The sequence below is a fragment of the Dipodomys spectabilis genome, unplaced genomic scaffold, assembly GCF_019054845.1.
Source record: "Dipodomys spectabilis isolate Male_0828 unplaced genomic scaffold, ASM1905484v1 ptg000021l, whole genome shotgun sequence".
Lineage (NCBI taxonomy): Eukaryota > Metazoa > Chordata > Mammalia > Rodentia > Heteromyidae > Dipodomys > Dipodomys spectabilis.
Window position 1 is genome coordinate 4,839,185 of NW_024870698.1, and position 22,248 is coordinate 4,861,432.

Genomic DNA, 22,248 nt, shown 5'->3' on the forward strand with positions numbered 1-22,248 from the left:
TATTTGAAAGATATAATTTCAGGAACTGTCTAAAGCTTGCATTTACTTGGAATTAAAAATGTATCTCTAAAATAACAAGAAAAATATTTCCCCTAGTTTCTATCATGTAGAAGACAATTTGAAACAAAATTATGTCCGCTAAATATGTTAGTATTCTTAAAGGTGATTTTAAGTGTATTAAATTATAAGGAAGTGCTTTATTTAGTCTCACAGATGGCTTTCAAGATTGATGAATTTTATAGTAGTACTTATAACCGTAAATAGCATATAAATCCAACATATTCTAGGAAAATATAAAAATTATAGTAAATCTAATCACATATAATCCTGATAGCTATATACATTAAACATTTCCATTCTTTCACATGTACACGTGAGTTTCGTTTAAAGATATAGACATGAATATATGTATATTAAATATTTATATCTATACTAAACATAAATATTTTATTCAGTGTATAACATATGCACTGAATATATATTATATGTAATGTATTATTCAGTGTGTTTTACTTAAAATTAATTATATGTTCTTTCCTAAGTAACAAAGTTCATTATGACATCATTTAAATAATTACATATTCAGTTCAACCATAGGAAATTGCTGATACTTGATAATAGTTGCCAAAAGGATGAATTTCATATGGCTTGACCATATGCAGTCACATAACTTCAAACCACAGACTAAGGTAAGAATTACATTGTAAATGACTACTTAGGATAAACACACATTCACACAACTGTACACTAGAAGCTATAATTATTATTCTGATGTCTCTTTCCCTCTTTCCTCCATGAATTTTTTTTTTTTTTTTTGGTCTGTTCGTAGGGCCTGAACTCTGGGCCTGGGCACTGTCCCTCAGCTCTTCAGCTCAAGGGTAGCGCTCTACCACTTGAGCCACAGCGCCACTTCTGGCTTTTTTCTTTTTTTCTGGCTTATGTGGTGCTGAGGAATCGAACCCAGGGCCTCAGGCATGCAAGGCAAGTGCTCTACCACTGAGCCACCTTCCCAACCCCTCCTCCATTAATTTTTTAAAAATATTATGTGGTGTTCTCTAATTTCAATACTAATGGTTACAACCTGAAATTTTTTTTTTTTTGGTCAGTCATGGGGCTTTAACTCTGGACCTAGGTGCTATATTCCTCCACTCTTCAGTTCAAGGCTAGCTCTCTACCACTTGAGCCACAACACCATTCCCAGTTTTCTGGTGGTTTATTGGAGATAAGAGTCTCATGGACTTTCCTGCCCTGGCCAGTTTTGAACTGTGATCCTCAGATCCCAGTTTCTTGAGTAGCTAGGATTATAGGTGTGAGCCACAGGTGCCTGGCTTACAATTTGAAATTTCTAATACTGCTTTGTGATATCAGAGATATTTCACCATCGTTTTCTATTGTTGGATATATAAATTTTAATTTATCTTTAAATGATGTGGTGGTAAATATTTCTGTTTCCTTCATTTTGACTTATGTTCTTAGGGAAGGAGTGAGATTTGTGGGTATTGAGTTGCTGGTGGGGAAAGTTCATAGTAAAAGTGACTATAATTAGCAATGAGCCTTGTGGGATGGTTGGTATCAGGTAGCTCCTGTGTACTAGTTAGTGTTCCCAGCCTCATCTATGGACTGTGTAATGTTATACAAGAGGGTGCTCAGAGACAATGAGTGACTGAGCCATAAAATAAAAGGCTCTGATGAACTGGAAACTGAATTCACATCTCTGATTCAAACACTAAACTACCATTTAAGCCAAAACTGAAGCAATGGGCTGTAATTATATAGAATAATATGCTATGAATATATGTTCTGTCCCTTTTCCTGGCTGTACAGGACATAATTGAAATAATGACTAAAGTGATTCCAATTCAATTACTAGTGACATTTTTAGAACATCTAGAATGTGAGAGAAATTCATAATTCCTGACATAAAATTACTGTTTTAAAATTTGGAAAATGGTCTTAACTGGATATGAGGTACTGGGAGAATAAGATTATTCTAACAGTTACATGTCCAGGAACACTACAACAGACAGATACTGGTTAAAAATCTGTCAGATCAGCCAGCTGTTAATCAAGATCTCAGATCTTACTAATATTAACTTGTGCTTTCTCTGTGCCAGGCAATTTTCTAAACGCTTTAAGTCTATATTTAATCTTAATAGCTTTGATGGAAGTATGACACAGAGGGACACGAGCCAAAAGGAAGAGTTCTTGTCTGTCCAACTACAACAGTTTGGGTGACGATATGCACAAAGTCACGCTGGGTTATAACCCAAAACATAGAATAGATATTCATGGTTCTACAGTGATATAAATAAGGGGCTGAATAACCTAACAAATAGGAGAAAAGGGACAAATCACCCATGCAGAAAAATTCCAAGTGAATTAGATGTTTTACTCTTAAGGAAATAGAGCCCACACCTCCAGTTTTTGTTTTGTTTTTTTAATCTGTGGATTGTTCATGATATATTTTTTTTTGGTTGGTCGTGGGCCTTGAACTCTAGGCCTGGGCTCTGTCCCTCAGCTCTTCAGCTCAAGGCTAGCACTCTACCACTTGAGCCACAGCGCCGCTTCCGGTTTTCTGATGGTTTATTGGAGATAAGTGTCTCACGAACTTTCCTGCCTAGGCTGGCATTGAACCGCAATCCTCAAATCTCAGCCTCCTGAGTAGCTAGGATTACAGGTGTGAGCCACTGCCGCCCGGCTCTGTTCATGATAATTTTTAACAAAGTGAAGTAGGAGGAGAAAGCGTAAAGGGAAATGTGATAAATACCACTTCAGCTAGATGGCCAAAGTCCATCAGTAGTCCTAAGTCATTTTAATAATATATTCCTTGGCTCTTATGTGATTAAAAATGGCACTTTACCTCTGTGATCTTCCTGCCTAACACACACAGCCCCAGTTAAATCATGAGAAAAACATCAGACACATTCCCAGATGAGGGCCCTTCAGAAATATATGATCAGCTGTTCTTCAAAAAACTGTCAAGCCCTGGTGAGTATGGGAGGGGAAACAGGAGAAAAGGAGGAATCAGGGAACGCTGTTCCACAAGAAATATACGCATCACCTTACTTATGTAACTGTAACCCCTCTGTACATCACCCTTGCAATAAAATAAAATAACAAGTGCTTTAATAGGAAAAAAAAAAGTCAAGGTTGTTAAAAAGCCAGAAATTATGAGTACCTGCTACAGCCACCATGGGCTGCAGAGGCATGGCTAAGTGAAGTGTGGAAGAGACTAAGTGAAATGTCAACTGAATGGCATCCTGGGTCCAAAAGGAAACAAAGCTGGAATTAACTGAAAGCTGAGGAAATAAAATGTGAATGTGTGTGTCCATAGTGTGTCATTAACTGTCACGACAGCCCTATGAATAGGTGATACGATGTGAGTTGCCTCTTGTCTTCGTAATGGTTCTGTCTATAAACTTTTGGTCTTAAGTTGCTTTTTGCTGTTGTTGGTCATGAGGCTTGAACTCAGGGCCTGGATGCTGTCCTTGAGCTCTTTTGTTCAAGGCTAGCACTCTACCACTTTGAGCCACAGTGCCACTTCTGGTTTTTGAGTGGTTAATTGGAAATAAGAGTCTCGTGGGGACTTTCCTGCCCCTGCTGGCTTTGAACCATGATCCTTACTCAAATCTCAGCCTCCTGAGTAGCTAGGATTACAGATTACAAGAGTGAGCCACTGGTGCCCAGCTAAATTGCTTTTCTAATGGATTTTGAAAAGAAGAAAATGGATGTCAACAGCAGTAGGAAGATGCCCAGGTGATGAACCCATGCTTTGAGAGGAGCTGAAGTCTACAGAATTTTGTCACGGTAAATGGGAGAACATAGTCTCCACCACCACAACAGTTCTGATTCTTTTGCTAATCATCGGCAATCTCAAGAGTAATAGAGTTGATAAATATTAAGTAAATCTCCATGTGTGTGTGTGTGTCTGTCCTGAGGCTTGAAATCAGTGCCAGAACTGTCTCTGAGCTGCTTTTGTTAAAGGCAAATGCTTTACCATTTGAACCACAGCACCACTTCCTGCTTTTTCTGAGTAGTTTATTGGAAATAAGACTCTCGGTTTTCCTGCCTGGGCTGGCTTTGAACCGTGATCCTCAGATCCTCAGCTTCATGAGTAGGTAGGATTATAGGCATGAGCTACCAACACCTGGCTTTGAACCTAAGTTTTACTTCTACTTCCTCTCCAGTGAAAGCAGAGCTCCCCAGAATGTTAGAGAACCAGCATAAGGTAATAATAGGAAGCAGAGGGTATGTGTGTGTGTGTGTGTGTGAGAGAGAGAGAGAGAGAGAGAGAGAGAGAGAGAACGGAGGGTAAAGGTTGGAGGCTTTGAGGGACATGTATAAGATAAAACTCAGTGACTGATAAATCAGATAAAATTCTAGACCAAGGGGATACATTTCTTAAAATAATACCTCCCATTATTTTGAAAGAAAATAACTAATTTGACCTCAGCATTTATTTTGGAAAAAACCCCACAGTCACAGCTGGTGTTTTTATAGAGAAACACTTTCTGTTGGTGCCTTGGATGGCAAAGCTATTAGATTTGGGGTTGGTGGTATTTGTTTCCACTGAACAGCTCTGGGGTACGAGGCCCACATTCTGTCGTATGAATTGGACTGCCAGTGAATGGCATTTTTCTGTCACTTTTAACTGGCAGCTCTGGAGTCACATGATCAGCTATATGGACCACGCTGTGGACCTATTCCAGAATTGTAAAGAACAGAACATGTTAAAACTTTAATATACAACATAGCTTGCATACTTGGGAGATTCTAGGCAATGTGTATTATGATGGTACTGTCAAATAGTCAGTTGTATAGGTAACAATAATGTCATTAATCAGTGATTTTTTGGACTTAGGTGTATTACTAAATAGTAATAATGACAGCTGGTGATAGTAATTACATGAATCCAAATTTTACACATCATCTGACGAACATGTGCCTCAAGCTCTCAAGTAGGGCAGAGGCTGTAGAAATAGGAACACAGTTGGAAAATGATGGCCTACCATTTGTTTTTGTAAATAAAACTTTATGAAATCCAGCTACATCCATTTGGTTAGGTATTGTCTATGCTCACAATTGCTCCAAGAGCAGAACTGAATGCATGGCAAGGAGATAATAATGATATCCAGAAAAATTAAATACTATTACATAATTACCTAGATACAATTCCTAAAATAACAAAAGTTAAACAATCATCAGTATGATTGTTGTAAAGCTATTATTACTAGTGGTAAATTGAACATTTAATACAGTTCGTGTTTATTATAATGAGATACAGATATGCCCTGTGTAATATCAGAGTGATCATCTGGCTATTGCATGAAAACATTCAAAAAGAGATTACTGTGTAATGTGATGGCAGTTGTTACTATTAATTATTTTTGTTAGAGAAATTCCATAAGTAATTATTATGGTTAACATCAGTAAGTGTTGGCCACATGCTTGGTGCTAGAGACAGAGCCAATCCTTTACTGACATCATTACTTTTACATTCTTAAATTGACCTGTGATTTTTTCCTTGCTTGCTGATGTTTTATTGATATGAACATTAAGGCCTGGAGAGTTTAAATACTTAGCCCAAGCCAGAAAGGAGTTTAGATCAAATCATTCTTAAACCCAGGACCTCTCCTGACTTATTTATTTTGCCCTTCAGGTAAAAACAGATTAAGTATGAAATTTCTTTTTTCCTTTATCTGAAAATCAAAATACTCTCCATCTCCCAGTAAACTGTTGATTGCTACTCAAAACATGTTTCTTCTCTAACCTTTCTGTGTCCCAGAGACTTTCTGAGTAGCTAATCAATTTAGGAAAATCAATGTAATAGCCTAGTTTTAAATTTGCTTTCATTTAAACAATTACTAATTTAGCTATTAGTATGCCTTTAGAAGAAAAGGCACTGTACCCACTATGAATTTCACTCATAACTGTCATAACTAATTTCTCAAATTGTAACCAACATTCATCATCATTACTGGCCTCTTACATAAAATTATAAGAGCATTGTTATACGTAATTCCACATTATTAACAGGCTAAAGGCATATGCAAACTTGGGCATACGTGTTACAGGAAAGTACTTCACTGGGTTTTTGTCTCTGTCATCCTCTTTGTCAAATCTGGAACCTTTGACTCTCACATTAGAAGCACATAGAGGCAGTGCTGGAATCATTCTGGGGAGTATACAGGTAACAATAATGTGATATTAAGTGATATTCTCCAGGGCTGTCTACAGTGGAAGAAGCATTAGAGACCATTCACCACCTAGTTCACCCTCACACTGCTCCTCTGCCTCCTACCTCCACCCAACTGCTGCCCCTCAGACAGGCAATGCTATTTTCCTTGTGACAAATGGCAACAGTACCCTCAGAGAACAGCTCGGGACAGATGATCTGCCAGACAGCAGTTCCTGATACTTCTTCCCATTCCTTCAAGTGATGGAGCAGTGGCAACTTGTCCCAAATACCTCCAGACATAAAGTCTTAGATAAGAATCAACCAGGTCCTTCCTGTGACTTTGGACTCTTTCAATGACACATCCCTTCCTCACCTCCTAACCCCAGTTCCAACTCCATTTAGAGTTAAGGCAAATGTTAGTACCCCTGAAGTCAACAGAAGCTGCAGTGCAATACTGTCTTCCCATGGCTGCCAAGTCATCAATCTCCTTCCTCTGCCCTTCCCCATGTTTCTATTTGGCCTACAGGGCTGTGTGCTGGGTCTGACTTTACAACTCTTGGAGTTTGGGTCTCTGCACATAAAAAGTCTGACTCCATTTTCTCTTCATTCCTACGTCTGATATTCTCTTTCTTGGCTTCTGTCTCATGCTTCAGTGTTTCCTATGTCAAACTTTTCCTCTCTTGGCCAGTTTCTGCTTTTCCTTCAGAGTTAATCAACTCACCAGCAGGCTTCCTGGCTACAGCCCCTGCTGGCCCTGGTGCATTGGCCTTGAAAGACCTATTCCATTATTTGATTTTCTCAGTCATGATCCAGTTTCTGCTCACATATAAGCTGCATCCTCCTTCACCTGTGTTCAAAATATGCCTCCGAAATTGCATCACTTTTAGTATATTTAGATATCTATGTTGTGTATGTATGTATGTATCTATCCATCTATCTACCTACCTACCTAAGATAGAATTACAAAGTGAAATAATTCATTATGGGATAATTCTGTGCCACAGAAACCAAACAGTTATTTAGAATATAAACCAACAGATGAGTAATACATTGTACTCCTTGTTTTCCCCCATAATAAAAGGTACTTGTCTTACAGATGATCAAAGTTAATGTATGATTATTTTAGCTAGCAGTTTGTTTCAGGGATATTACTACCTATGACCTGCTATGGATCCAATGAATCACAGTGACGACCTCATTGTCTCTATGTGATGAATATCTATCACTGTATATAAGTGTGTTTCATGAGCATCCATAACATATTTCATTCTCCTAGATGCTTATATACAGTATTTCAGGGAGCAACATTGCATGTTTTCTACAGATCACTCCATTTATACACTTAAAAGTCATTTCCTTATCAACTTGTCAGGCTGGTGAATACAGTATTTTCTGTATTTATTTTCTTGTCTGTGCCACTCACTTGGCTTTCCACAGAGGAACTTTTGAGTCTATTATCTTTGTATTTCCAAGGCCTACCACAGTAAATGGCCCATGGTAGTTGCCAGAAAATGTTGGCTCACTCAGTTGTTTCTGGGATTGTTCTAATAGAGTCGATGGAAAACACACTCAAACAGATGTAAGATATTTTCAAATAAACTACCCCGTGGATTGTTATTTGTATTTTGAAAGAGAAGAGCAGCTTCTTGGCAGTTGAATCAGAGGAGAGCCCTTGAGCTTTTCAAAAATGATCAAATCACCTACCCCCAATTTTCCCACGAAGAAGATTAAAATCCCTTTCCAAGTATCAAAAGACGCAAAAGTCTCACCTCAAAACTCACAGCTCCATTGTGGTCTGTATCAAATGCATTGAAGAGAAAATGTGCATATGTTGTACAGTCTGAAATGCCAAAAAGAGAAGAGCATTCAGTTAGTATTTCCATGGCTACGGGAGACTCGGCTAGCAGGTTCAAATCCCTTTTATTTACAAAACAAAAAAAAGAGGAGAAAAATAAATTTTACTTTTTTTTAGCTTGTGTTTTCTTTCCAACTAAATGGCCACCCTGTCTCGGTAAAGGGTTGAAACTTGAGATCCAGAAGATAGACAAAAGACAGGAACATGATCAGAAACCGCAGCTGACATTCTCTGTGAGTTTCTGGCTGGACACATGAAAGCCTTGGATATTGAGTAGCAACACTGGGGTGATGGTCTCATAGATGAGGGTGGAGATTAAGTGACGTGTGCCTGGAATTGGCTGATGCTTGGCACAGGCTCTTTCTAGAGGTAATGTGCATATCAACGATGAGCTGTTCTTAGTAGAGTACCTGTTCTTATTGAGACTTAAATAATACTAGAAATCATAGAAGGATATTGGGACTCAGAGAGACTAAGAAATGTGTCCAGGGCTGGGAAGATGGCTCTGTGGTAGAGTGCTTGCCTTGCATGCATGAGGCCCTGGGTTCAATTCCTCAGTACACATAAACAGAAAAAGCTGGAAGTGGTGCTGTGGCTCCAGTGGTAGAGTGCTTGCCTTCAGCTAAAGAGCTTGAGGGACAGTGCTCAGGCCCTGAGTTCAAGCCCAGAGTTTTGTTTTGTTTGTTTTTAAAGAAAACGTGTCCAAAGTCACAATCCACAATCACTAAGGGGTTGGTCTGAGATCTGAAGAATCTGAGTCAGAGCCTCTGGCCAGACTAGTCAGTTGATGGATTGAGAACAGCAGTGATTTAGACAATGTCTGAGGCAATAGGTGATCCTCAGGATCCTAGATGGCTCATCCCTGTGAGCCTTGCTACTTGGGGAACTGAGAACCGAAGAATTGAAGCTCAAGGCTAGCTGGGGCAGAGAAGTCTAGGAGAGACTGCCTTGAAAATAACCAACAAAAAACAGGGCTAGAAGTGTGACTAAATTGGTAGAACACCAGCCTAGAAAGTTCAAGGCCCTAGGTTTAACTTCCTCTCCCTCTCCAGAAGCCCCTACCCTGTGTGATCCCTGGGGAGGATTTTCTGTTCTGGGTTGTAGGGACCAGTATGAATAGTCCTCTATCCCCCCTTTCTTAGGCTGCTTTCTAAGGACACCCACATCCTTTGAAATCCAGCTCTTCCTCTCTGTTTGAGCCTCACACCCCCTTTCTCTCCCTAATCTAGCTCATCTCTTTTCTTATTTAAAAACTGTATTTTTTTTTCCTTGTTGCTTTCTTAGTGCTCAGCTCTCATTCTAAAGTGCTTTTGTGCTTGACCTTGGATTATATTTACATGATTATTTTAAATGTTTCATCTCTTGGGTTCTAGCCTTTTGTCTTAACCTTTTGTTTTGTAAGAAAATGTAACCTTTTAGCTCATTGGTTCTAGCATTTTATTGTCTGCTGCAAGTCTCATCTTTTTTTTATTTCCTGACTTTTAGCTTGTATTTTTATTGGGATTTAATAAAACTTCAATACAGTTTTCCTTTATAAATTGATTTTAAAGGGCTACCAAGAAACTAAGAGCAGCAGGAATTGAGAATTGCCTTGTTTGATTAAAGAGGTGGCTCTCTCCTCTTTCCCAGTAGCACTGCTCCACTTATTTGAAAGTTTTTATTTTCTGCCAGAATCCAAGTTTCTATGGGACTATGGAATACTTTGAGATTGTTTTCCTGAACACTTCAGGAAATATATCACAGTTAATGATATAGAAATGCGTGCCTTTCATGAGGCAGACCACATACTCAATTTCTCAAAATATGAGTGGCATGTCAACTCATCTCTTACCATGAAATAAAATATGAACGGCCATTTATTTATTTAGTTGGGGGGGGGGTCTGATACAGGGCCTTGAACTCAGGGAACTGTGTTTTGTTTGACTTTTCACTCTGGTGCTCTATTACTTGAGTCATGCCTCCTCTTTGGAGATAAAGACTCTCAGACTTTTCTGCTTGGTCTGTCTTTGAAGAGGGGTCCTCAGATCTCAGCCTGTTGAATAGTTAAGATTACAGACATGACCCACCAGTGACATTTGGCTCAAAGTCACTTATTTTTTTATTATAGAAATTGCTAACATTATATTTAATGAACTAAGCAGACACCATCATTTGTCTTAAACAATAAATAAAACCATCATGTTAGAGTGGATGTCTAGCTAGCATTGATGGATTACAGGAAGGAATCTTTTGGATGTGGAACCAGAGGTTTGATGGGCACTTGGCTAAGTGCAATTGTTGGGCTGTTCCATTATGGAAGAATCAAGGTTGATGGCCAATTTTATTTTGCAAAGTTGTTTTGCACTCAACAGTACTTTTTCATAGATTTCTTGAACTATTCAACACCTTCTATGGAGATAGGAGCTGTTAAGCATTATGTTAAATTTATTTTCAGGGCTGAAAAAAGAAGAGATTTTTGCCTGTTTTATAATGAGCTTCATTTGCTTAATGGTCTCTTGCTACCCTGTTTACATAATCAAGGCAAATATCTTTATCGAAGTGAGCAACAACTCACTGTGAGTAATAGCGCTGAGTAGATAATGTTTGCATTTAACAAGGTTTTCAAATCACAGTCATGTGGCTACATGATAATTACTATTATTCCTGAATGGGGTTTCCCTAGTTTGCAAGTTTGGCATCTGGTAATGACACTTAGAGTTCACTAATGTGGCACAGAGGATTTGTTCTTCTCAGTGCTCTTTGGCAATTCTTCTAGAAGTTAAGCCAATTTTCCAGGCTACATTTCATCACGGAAGCTTTCGTTAATGGTAGGGTGGAGGCAGAGTGCTTGAACCTTGTATCTCAACTTTAGCAAAGCTTAACCGTGAGACCTTTACAAATCAACGTTTCTTTGACTCAATTTCTCTTTCTGCAAACATAAAATATAAAGTCTTCATGGAATTTAAATGAGATACTATATTAATATGTGAAATGTTTGGGAACTTGTTAAATATTAAAAAATATTAGCTCATCCCATTATTCTTTCATAAATAATCCACACTCGTGTCAATTGCATAGAAAAGTTGTGATCTATTCTTTTATCAAAGTGTAACATCTTCACCTATAAAGTTCCTGGTTTCAAGAAATCTCTATGTATCTCAGGGACTGGAGTAGAGCTGTGTAAAAGAGCATATGTTTAGTTTTTCGAGTTAACATATGCTTAGAATTATTATGAGTTGAGTTTTTCCTTTTTATTTTAGTCTTAAGTGTCCCAAGTGCCTTGCATACACTTGCTTCCCAGTGAATATTTACTGACAGATTTTTTTCACTTACGCCCATTCCCATTCATTTATTCCCTTAGTAGCTAATTAAAGACCTATTATAGTCAACCTACATGCAAAAACTCTATGACACAATTAAGAAGAGCTGAGAAGCTGCAGTTTGCATGGACTTCCATTGTTCATGAGTTGAGAATTATCCCCACCATCTTGTACCATACATAGGTAGAGTTAGAATAGTATTTCTGTAACTATTTAATGAATAGTCCCAAGCCTCTGTCCTTGCTTTAGAGTATGTGTACTTCATTCTCTTCAAACAACATGTTTCTATTTAGCTAGTCCAGTTTTTCTGATATCCATCAAGAACACCAAACTTGTGATGCCTGGTAAAGTCCCTGTGTCTTTGAGAGAGGTACAAGCCTGACATAAAACATATTCCATGAGGTGTTCTGTGCAGAAGGAAAAGCATTTTCATGGGGAAATGTGTGAGATAGTCTAATGAACAGACACCTAGCTGTTAATGTTCCTAACAAGAGAAACCTGTTGCTTTCGGACATTCTATCGCAATAAATGATGCGCACATGCGGAGCATGGCTATCACATGATTCTCCTGCATCTGAGACGGTGCTCTTTCTTCCTGGGGATAATTTCTGTTGCTAACATCACTGTAAGACACAGTTTGCTGGAGTAATAGTAACTAATGTTAAAATTCGAAGTCATCAATCTTTAAAATATTTCATTCCCTTCAAAGATGCCTGGTACTTTTAGATTTATGAATTCAATTAACATGAATAATCAAGGAATTTGCAAGAGTAAAAATGATTTTTTTCCTCCCCAAATCCCTTTGGGCTTGTAACAAGAATCCTCTGCCAAGTTAAGTATCTCTGTGTAAGCAGACATTCTGTAATGTGGGAATGGCGGTTTTGAAATAATGATACCATGTTAATGTGGAGCTGTATTCAGTTTGTAGCAATGTAATAACTTGATTTGAAGCAATTAAAAATAATGATCTCCATCTGTGTTGGTGTTGCGGTACCCATACCTGTCAGTATGTCTGCAGAAACTGAGATGGTCCAAGATGGTTGGTTATTAAAAAATTCTTCTGGGTACTGGTGGCTCATGCATATAATCCTAGTTACTCAGGAGTAACTAGTCCATGAGACTCTTAGCTCCAACTAATCACTCAAAAACCAGAAGTGGTGCAGTGGTTGAAAGTGGCAGAGCACTAGCCTTTAGCAAAAGAGCTCAGGAACAGTGCCCAGGCCCTGAGTTCAAGAATTTAAAATCATGTAGAAATATATATGAGGCAAATAAATGCTGCTCAAATTGGTCCTTCATTAAAGAAGACAGTGGGTATGTTAAAATCATCGCTGTAACACTCTGGGGTCTCTTAGAACCACTTCCTGTGTGTTATGTAGTGGTGGAGGTCACAGGGTAATAGTCACCTGTGGAATAGCCACGCCTATAGAATAACAGGTATTCATGTGTCTCCTGAGAATTCTATTTTAAGTCTTTAAAAACTTGTCTTTAAAAATCCCTCTGATTTGACAATTCATGCATAGAATTGTCTTGTTCTCATGGAAATGGCCCGAACCATATGCATTAGAAACTAAAGGGAACTGTATTTTTGCATAAAATGACAAATATTCAAGAGCTGTGTACTGTTCAATACCTTTTACAAACATAGCTACCATGTCACATGGGTGACACTCATTCATTCATCCATCCATTCGTTCATTTTGCAAGAAGTACCTATCAGGTGTTTTTTAAATATATATTTTATTGTAAAAATACTGTACAAAGGGGTTACAGTTACGTGAGTAAGGTAATGAGTACATTTCCTATTGAATTGTTACCTTCTCCTTTGGTGTAATTTTTTTTAACTAGTCATTGTCTCATGAACTTTGGATATAGCAGTAGAGAAAACCGCTACTGCTATACTTAATTATATCAGAATTGACTTCAATGACATCTATCAATAGACTTTTTGGTTATAGCATCCTGTCTCTTTGTTTTTATTTTCAGTACTTTTTTTTCAATCTTCCTTTATTTATTTATTCTTTTTTTTGTTGGACGTGGGGCTTGAACTCTGGGCCTGGGCAGTGTCCCTCAGCTCTTCAGCTTAAGGCTAGTGCTCTACCACTTGAGCCACAGTGCCACTTCCAGTTTTCTGGTGGTTAACTGGAAATAAGAGTCTCATGGACTTTCCTGCTTGGCCTGGCTTTGAACCGCTATCCTCAGATCTCAGCCTCCTGAGTAGCTATGTGACCAGCTGTGACCTCCTGTGACAGGCTATTCCTTTTTTTTTTTTGTAAATTTTCTTTAAGTTATTGAACAAAAGCATCACCATTTAACAAAGTAGTTTAGGAATACAATGTATCTTGATCAATGTCACCCCTTTCCATATTCTCACCCATCCCTCCCCTACTCACCCCTTCTCTCATTCTTCTTAATTTTGTAAGCTATACATTGCATTCCTGCATTCCTGACTGCATTCTTCCCTTCTTCTCCTCTTCATTTATCTGTCCTTTTCCCTTTGACCTCCCCCCACCCCTCTCTCAGTGCTTTGCATTGCTGAATTGTGACTTTGTCTTTCTAAAGAATTACACTAAGTTCTCCCTTGAAGCTATTTGTTTCCGTTAATGTATTTGTGTACATAAATACAACACAACATAGTTACTTGTAAGTTTATAAGCTAAATCTAACTTCCATTCTCTTCATTTTGATCAGTCAGTTTTCCTGTGATTATTCCTATCTGTGGCTATACATTATCTCTTTCCTTCATGAATTCCTTAATATGTGCCAATACTTCCAAGCTTGACTCAGAGGGCTCAAAACTTTCTAACTCTTCCCAGTAACCCCATTTACATCATAGACTTAACCACTGCTTTGTAGCAAATAATCCCCAATCTCTGGCTTTTTCTGTGACCTGGAAATTTCAATGAACCTGTTGATTGTAACTAGCCACAGGCACCTCACAGCTATAACAAGGTCATCATCCCTACTATGTTTCTACTCCTCCTGTAACCTCTTTCCTCCTATTAGAAGATCCTGTTATTCTGGAACTTACCATAAAAAGCCAATAAATCTAAAAGCTGCTATTTTCAGTCTATATATCATGTATTTTTTTTTTTTTTTGGTTGGTCGTGGGGCTTGAACTCTGGGCTTGGGCTCTGTCCCTACGCTTTTCAGCTCAAGGCGAACGCTCTACTGCTTGAGCCGCAATTCCACTTATGGTTTTCTGGTGATAAGAGTCTCACAGACTTTCCTGCCCGGGCTGGCTTTGAACCATGATCCTCAGGTCTCAGCCTCCTGTGTAGCTAGGATTACAGGCCACCAGTGAGCCACCAGTGCCCAGTTTCATGTATTTTTTAAATAATTTATTATATATGTCTATCCTTTTTAAAAAATCACATTAGATATTTATAATTGATTCCCGCCTCTCTTGTTTAAAGGTTTTATTTTGCTTCCTCAAATAACCTCCTAATTTAGGTTCTTGTTGACAGTGTCTGCTGTCTTAAATTAATTTTCCAGAACTAGCAGTGAACAATAGACATGCATCTGACCATTATACCTCACCCTTCATCCTATCAGTGTCTTTTAGCATTAGCAAAAGACAAATTCTCATTTCTTAACATTTGCACCCACGGGCTGGGAAGGTGGCTCAGTGGTAGAGCGCTTGCCTTGCTCGAGGCCCTGGGTTCAATTCCTCAGCACCACATAAGCAAAAAGAAAAAAGCCGGAAGTGGCGCTGTGGCTCAAGTGGTAGAGCGCTAGCCTTGAGCTGAAGAGCTGAGGGACAGCGCCCAGGCCCAGAGTTCAGGCCCCACGACTGGACCCCCCCAAAAAAAATAAAAAACATTTGCACCCACGACTCGATGCTTCACCTGAAATCTACTTCTCAAATCACAGCACTTTCTCGCAAACCTTTATTTTTCATGTTTTGTCCTCTTGCTTATCCTCCATATATCTAGGATGTCTGCAGGGTCTTCAAATGCTGGCCGAAATCACCCTCAGCAGGGAAACATCTTTTGAGAGCTATGCTAAGGATCAGAAGGACTAAGAACTTCAGAAATGGATTGACCTGTGGTATCTTCATTTCCATATTTACTCAGAGAAGAGGTCACAGGTTGAATTGGTGTTGATTGGTGAGAGAGGAGCTGCCCAGAGTCAAGCACATATCAGGCGCCCTGAGAACAGACTGAACTTGAGCTTTTTCATTTCTTCCTGATGGTACAATGATGCCCACCTTGCTCTCTCAGAGTAATGTTTTCCAAACTGCGCCATTCCACCTATAATTTATTTTGACATTTTATCTCTGCCACACTAGACAAAAAGATAATATACGTGGGGGCGGGGGGCTAGCTTCCATTGCTGTAATTTCTTTCCCATTAGTGAGACTTCACATGCAACTGGTGCTAGGCTGGGTTGGAGATGGATATCTGCTGAATGATTGGAGGAAAAATGATCTCTTCAGTCATGTCTAAAATGTACAAAACATATTTGTGCTTTCCTGGCGTTAGCTTTCCAATGAAAATCCCACCTGAGTATCACTTTTCTATCAGTGCAGGGGTCACAGTAAAAAAAGGGAAAAAGGACGGCGAGAAATAAATTAGACGAGGCTCCAGGAAAATCAAGGTTATAACCAAGACCTACCACTGAGTTGAAATGTGACCCTGAGCCAACTGTTTAACTTCTCTGAGGTCCAGATTTCATATCTGTAAACTGAAGCTAATTAAATTTTCCCTAATTCTGAGAGTTGAAAACCAAAAAGAATGGTGATGTAAGTTAAAGAGCCTCGTAGCTCTCTCTCTCTCTCTCTCTCTCTCTCTCTCTCTCTCTCTCTCTCTTTCTGTGTGTGTGTGTGTGTGTGTGTGTGTGTGTGTGTGTATCCCTTGCTTATTTTTACTCAAGGTTTCCATTCAACCTCTTGAAGCACTGTTCTAATTTTGGCTCTTAAAAAATTATTAGTAATTGGAGATTCGAGTCTCATTGATTTTCCTGCTCTGTAGGACTTGAAACCACAATGCTCAGAACTCAGCTTCTTGAGCAAAAGTCAGGAGCAGTGAGCTTTTGAGACACGGGACAAGGCACACATTACTTGTATGAAACTTAAATGTAATCTCTTAGATATTTGGTAATTTGGAAGCTGCTCACTTTTATGATACACTGAAACTTCTTTGCACTTGAATGCTGGGTATTAATTATTCTACATAAAGATTTTTAAAATGCAGAAACATGCCATGAAAGATTAACCCAATCTTGAGTTGGCAAGCATAATTCTAACTGCAGGAATATGTTCCCATGTTCCCATTTGTCCTTACCTCCCTGTGGAAAGAACTGGGAGTAAATCTCTTTGAAGGTTTCTTCATTAACAACACCACTGGGACACTCCTAGAGAAAGTGGCAGAAAAGCAATATGAGCAAAGTGTTCATAAAAATGGATATTTTATTGCACATTTTGAAATAGAACTGGCTGCTATGCAAACCTGCACAGAAAAAGTAAAGCAGCCATTCATTATTACAAAGAAAACAAAAGTAAATTCACCTTTCTTTCACGTCTCATGGGATAAAACACACAGTTGAAATGAAAATGTCTTTGTACATCAGAGCAGGTCTAGCATATTTGAAAACACTCGGCTACTTTGAGAAGCACCCATATAGATATGCTATCAATGAGGTAAGGGGAAATTGTGCTATTCTGTATATGAACAAGATATTGAAAGATGCAGTGTCTTCAGGAACTATGCAGTGTGGACCTACATAATCTTAAGTACAATGAGAAAATAATATATTTCTTTGAGAGGGAGGTTCTTTGTTTCAGGAAGCTTCAAGGAGAAACAGCAACTCTGACAAGAATCTTGTAACAAGTGAGCTTAAGTTTTGAACTTGAGAAGGAAGGCTTTGCAAAGGAGCATGGCTCCCTGCGTTTATTAATTTCTCATTTTGTCCACTGGAAGACTTGTTCAAGACCAGAGGATACTGATCTCAAGAACTGTGCTGACATTGGACTACTGATGTGTAGAGGCCATAAGGCAAAGTGAGTGCTACACAAATGGATTTCTTAACATAAATGAAATCTAAACTTTCAGAAGAAGTTGTTAACGTCAGAGCAGAAACAAAGCATTGAACAAGTAACTCCTGGATTGGTGTGAGGGACCCAAGGTGTAGCGTAGAGGCTCCAAGAGAGGTGAAGACTGATTATGGAATCACAGCTCCACCTTGAGCTGCAGGTGGGTGCTCACTGTGCATGGAGGGATGGGGAGTAAGAAGCTCTGACGCCCTCCTTCAGACAAGATTCTCATGATTGGGTGCATGGCCCGAGCGCCTCTCCCTCCTGTTCTCACAGCAAATCCACACAGAAGAATTAAGTAGACAGAACTAAAAGGCATGTCTGGTAAAGGGAAGTCCTGAAATCAACCTGTAGTCACTATGTTTGGGGCAGCCATGGACCACATCTGCATGCTGTAGAATAGTGAGTAGCCCCTGTCTTACCCACCCAGGACCCTTGTCTAAGGACTAGGGTGCATTGCTCAGATCAGAAAGGAGAAAAGCTATAGATAAAGGCCACCCTGGTGAGTACTTTGCTCTCGTTTCCTGTGTGAAAAGCAGGAAATGTTTCCTTCCCCCGCTCCTATTTTTTAAGAAATTTGTCCCATTAGCTAAAATAAATCTTCACTCACAATTCGATGTTAGATTCTCCTGTTTTTGAGACACCTTGAAATGCCATTCACTTGTGGATCTGAAGTGACTGTGACTTTGCATGGAAACTGGTCATTATCCAGGGACTGTCCTATTTAAACCCTGCACTTAGGTGGGGCAGCAGATATGAGCCACTACATCTGGCTACCGTTTGAGATGGTTTCTCACTAACTTTTTGCCTGATGGGTCTCAGACCTCCAGAGCTCCACTCCTCGACTGCTAAAATTCTAGGCTTGAGCCAGGGTGACCCTTTCTGTAGTGATTGAAACAAAACAAAACAAAAAACTTCCTCTAATCCTCATTGTTCCCCATACTAATACGCCTTTTAAAAATTTGTTTGGTCTTTCTTTATTTCAATAAACCAGTTAGATATTTACTCTATGGATTATGTTTCACAAGAGAAACAATCTATTTCTGTGTTTTAGTGGTAGGATCTTTGTTGTGTACATCATTTTACATGTTTGGATGTGAATTTGTCTTTACAGATTGTTAACATAGGATCATGAATAAATCTGTAACCGTTACTTAAACGCAACAGGAGGAAAGAGCAACAATGTTTCCTCTGCTTTGTGTCTGTGTCCTCTGCTCTGAGCTGTTCTTCCTGCAGCGACTTTGCAATCACCTTGGAATCCGCTAAGGACAGCACTGATCTGTTAACATATTGAGGACTAGATCTGCCCTCAGGAAGAGAACAGCTGTTGCTGTCCTTGATTTCTCTATCTTTTGTCTTGTATATGTTTATCTAGTTTGGAGAGGGGATGGGGAAGTTAGAAGTGAAGTATACAACTTTGAGAGGGGGAGGGAGGACAAACGGAGAGAACGAGGGAGAGGATGATGCTGTTCCAAAAATGTACTCATTCTCTGACCTGTAACTGTAACCCCTCTGTACAACACCTTTCCAATATTTTTTTTTTAAAGGAGAGAACAGCAGAACTTCCCCTGGACCCAGAACACTCTGCCCAACACACTGTTTATCTTAACAGCCTCACAATATCTCTGGAATCTTTCCTAAAACTAGAGCTAAGACAAACACCAACCCACCCATGCAAGTCTAGTGCTGTTTATCTACCTATGTCTCCCTCCCTTCCTCTCATTCTTTCTCTATTTGGACCTACAGTTCATATATCCTAAAGACAGTCAAAATACATGCCATTTCTTGTGGCATGACCAAAGCCCTATAATACATCTCTTTTCATACTACTTCATGATTACAGTTATAGTTGATAACTAATTATAATATAATCTATCATATAATATAACCTATCATATGGAACTCCTGCAGTTGGAGTCTATGGCCTAGCATTCCAGTTCAATGGTAGCCAGAATATCTCCACTCACAGAGACAGGTTAGAGGTCTTGAGTTAGAGGTAGTTACTAGCAAGACAGAGGGGACTGAGCAAGGTAGGTTTTGTGTGTTCTAGGTCACTAAAAGCTCTTGTATTGTTGCACTTTGTGGAAACAAGGATGGCTTTGAATACCCAGAGAACTGGAGCAAGGACAAGAACTGACTAAAACTGAGCAAGGACACAGAACACATCAGGATGATGAGTCTTGATATGCCAACAAGTCTGGGCCTCACAGGGCCAAATATTTGGCCACGTATTATTTTGGATGTTTCCATGCAAATGTTTATGAATGAGATTTACATTTAAACAGAGAGCCAAGAGCTCTCTATAATGTCAGTGAGACTCATTCTACCGGTTGGCAACTTGAAAAGAGCAAAAACTGATTTCTCTGAGCAAGAGGGAAATCTCCCTTAGACTGTTTTTGGACTCTATCTGAACCATTAGTTTATCTCTTGGTCATCAAGAGATTGTTTTGGGACTTGAACTGGAAATCTCTCCTGATTTTCTGCCTTGTTGAAATCCTCCATTAAATTTTTGACTGGCAGAATCTCCATGCCTTGTGAGACAGTTGCTTAATCTCAACCTCTGTCACATGTGTGTCTTATATACATACATATATATACATGTGTGTATATGCATATACATACATACACATACATATATACATATGTGTCTTATATCTTACATATAAGATATCATATCATGCATGTATACATAATATATGCACATACATAAACATATATATTTAATTGTATATACACACACAAATTCCTTCTATTTAGTTTTAATTACTTTGGAAAACCCCTACTACATAAATGAATTAACAACAGTTACAACTTTCAAAAGGAAGTAAAGTGGTATATTAACAGTTCACCTCTCCAAAGTTTTGATTAAATGAGAAGCTGGCAACAATACACTAATTAAAACAGCAAATAAACACTTTGTAGTTGGGCTTCTCACACATGGAAATTGTGATATATGAGCTATTGAATTCAGAGCCATCTGTTTGGGATAGAATGGGGAGAGAAGACACTTGGTTGCCTGCCATCAGGTCGAAAATTGGTACAAAGTCTGAGCTGGAAAACTGCATCAGCTGGCAAAAGTTAGGAGCAGCGAATGGACCTGCACATTCGATACACTTGTCAGCTGCTTTTGGTCCTGAGAAGCATTTGGTAGATGTATGTTATATTATAAAAATAATACTTAGGAAATTGGCTGTCTCTTGTGTTTGTGTTTTATCGCACACCTGTACCAGACGATCATGGGTTTTCCTGCCAAATAAAAATGTTCTAGTCAAGTTTCCAGGATGGCAAGTCTCACCAGGAAAATGTATCCTTGTCCTTCACATCTCTCTCATTCATTTTGGTTTCCAGCAGACACATATCTCTTGCTCCTCGCAGGAAGTGGAGCAATAAGCAAGGTGAAGGTCCTACCTCACAGAGCTTACATCCAAACAGACAAAAAGCGCAAGGTCTACTTGGGCTGCTATAGCAACAATCCCAAAGACAAGAAAGAGACATAGATTTCTCTCATTTTGGAGGCTTGAACATCTAAGACCACAGCATCAGCCATTTCAGGGTCTGGTGAAGGCCTGTCACCTGCTCGTACACTGGAGCCTCCCTATTCTCTGGCTGTGGAGGGAGGGGCTTGCTAGGTCTTTGATTCAAGGCTCAATCTCAGTGATGAGGCTCTGCTTCTATGATCTCATCTTCTTCCAAGGTCCACACTCACTAATCTCATCACCTGATGATTAGGATTTTAGCACACGAATTTGAGATGGCAGGGCCTCCAGTATTCCATCCCTAGCAAAGATCAAAGTAAGAGGAATGATAATCACATTAATCCAGACAATGATGGTCTTTTGTTCCTGTGGGAACTAGTGCATTCCCCACCCCCATCCCAGTCATACTCCCAGACTTTTGCACTTAGTTTACTTTTCAGATAGGGTATTCCATTTTTGCCTGAGCTGGTCTGACTATGATCCTACTACCTCCACCTCCTAAGTAGCTGGGATTTTGAGAAGTATAAATTTCTTTTTGTAAGGTAGCAAGCATTGTATGATTCTCATGAATTAAGTGGTCTCTTCTTTAGAAGATTCCTCATTCTTCCTGTGGAATGATCCTTCCACCAATGTATTCTCTCTCATTCTACATCAGAAGTAAATTTTATTGTACATAGCACAATTTTTTAATTGTACAACTGGTATCTTATACAATTTTTTATTGTACAGTATAAATGACTTGGCCATATTGATTAGTTAGGCATTCGCCACTGGAAAAAAGAAGGTCACAGATTGTCTTGCTCACATATCAGTCTAGGATGAATGAACAGACTAGCTGAGGTTTCCTCTCTTCAATGATTAAGAATAGACGGTAATGAAGATTGACTTTCCCATTGTATCCTGTGGCTTTTCAAAGTCCCTTCAATGGTTACATTCAGAAAAAAGAGCACTGAGGAGCACCCACGGGAGAGTCTTATGAGCCATCTCAATATTTCCATTCTCATTTTGTTAGTTAGAAAGCATTTAATATGTCCACCGCAGTAATAGAGAAAGTCTTGCATGCTCAAGAAGATTAGAACACAAAGTTGGTGAGTAGTTGAAAATCTCTCCCCCAGTGGCACAGTGGTCAGTTCCTCCAAGAATCTGTACTGTATAATAATTCCCTTGTCCCTCTGTTTTGACAGGACAACCATCAATTCACTTCCTAATATACTCTGGCTCCATTTCCATCTGCCACTTATAAAGGTTGATGTTTTCAGGTAAAACTGTATAATGAAGCCTCCACATCTAAGATGTAGATATCAATAACACAAAATACAGTATTTTCTCTCTTACCTTTAAATTTACACACTATCCTGAATATTTTCCACATAGAGATTTTTCCCTAGGATGCATCCATTGAATTTTCC

The 22,248-nt window shown here is 39.0% G+C and overlaps 1 protein-coding gene across 3 annotated transcripts in view; it reads right to left on the reverse strand.

The window, feature by feature from the left end:
• Nucleotides 1–22,248, reverse strand: part of Kcnip4 (potassium voltage-gated channel interacting protein 4) — a 901,081-nt gene that overhangs the window by 6,637 nt on the left and 872,196 nt on the right. For all 3 annotated transcript variants that reach the window (XM_042674747.1, XM_042674749.1, XM_042674748.1), the window contains 2 exons: nucleotides 16,615–16,684; nucleotides 7,948–8,018 (listed from right to left, as the gene is read on the reverse strand). In XM_042674747.1, coding sequence (XP_042530681.1) covers nucleotides 7,948–8,018; nucleotides 16,615–16,684 — 141 coding nt within the window. The remainder of the gene's footprint in view (nucleotides 1–7,947; nucleotides 8,019–16,614; nucleotides 16,685–22,248) is intronic.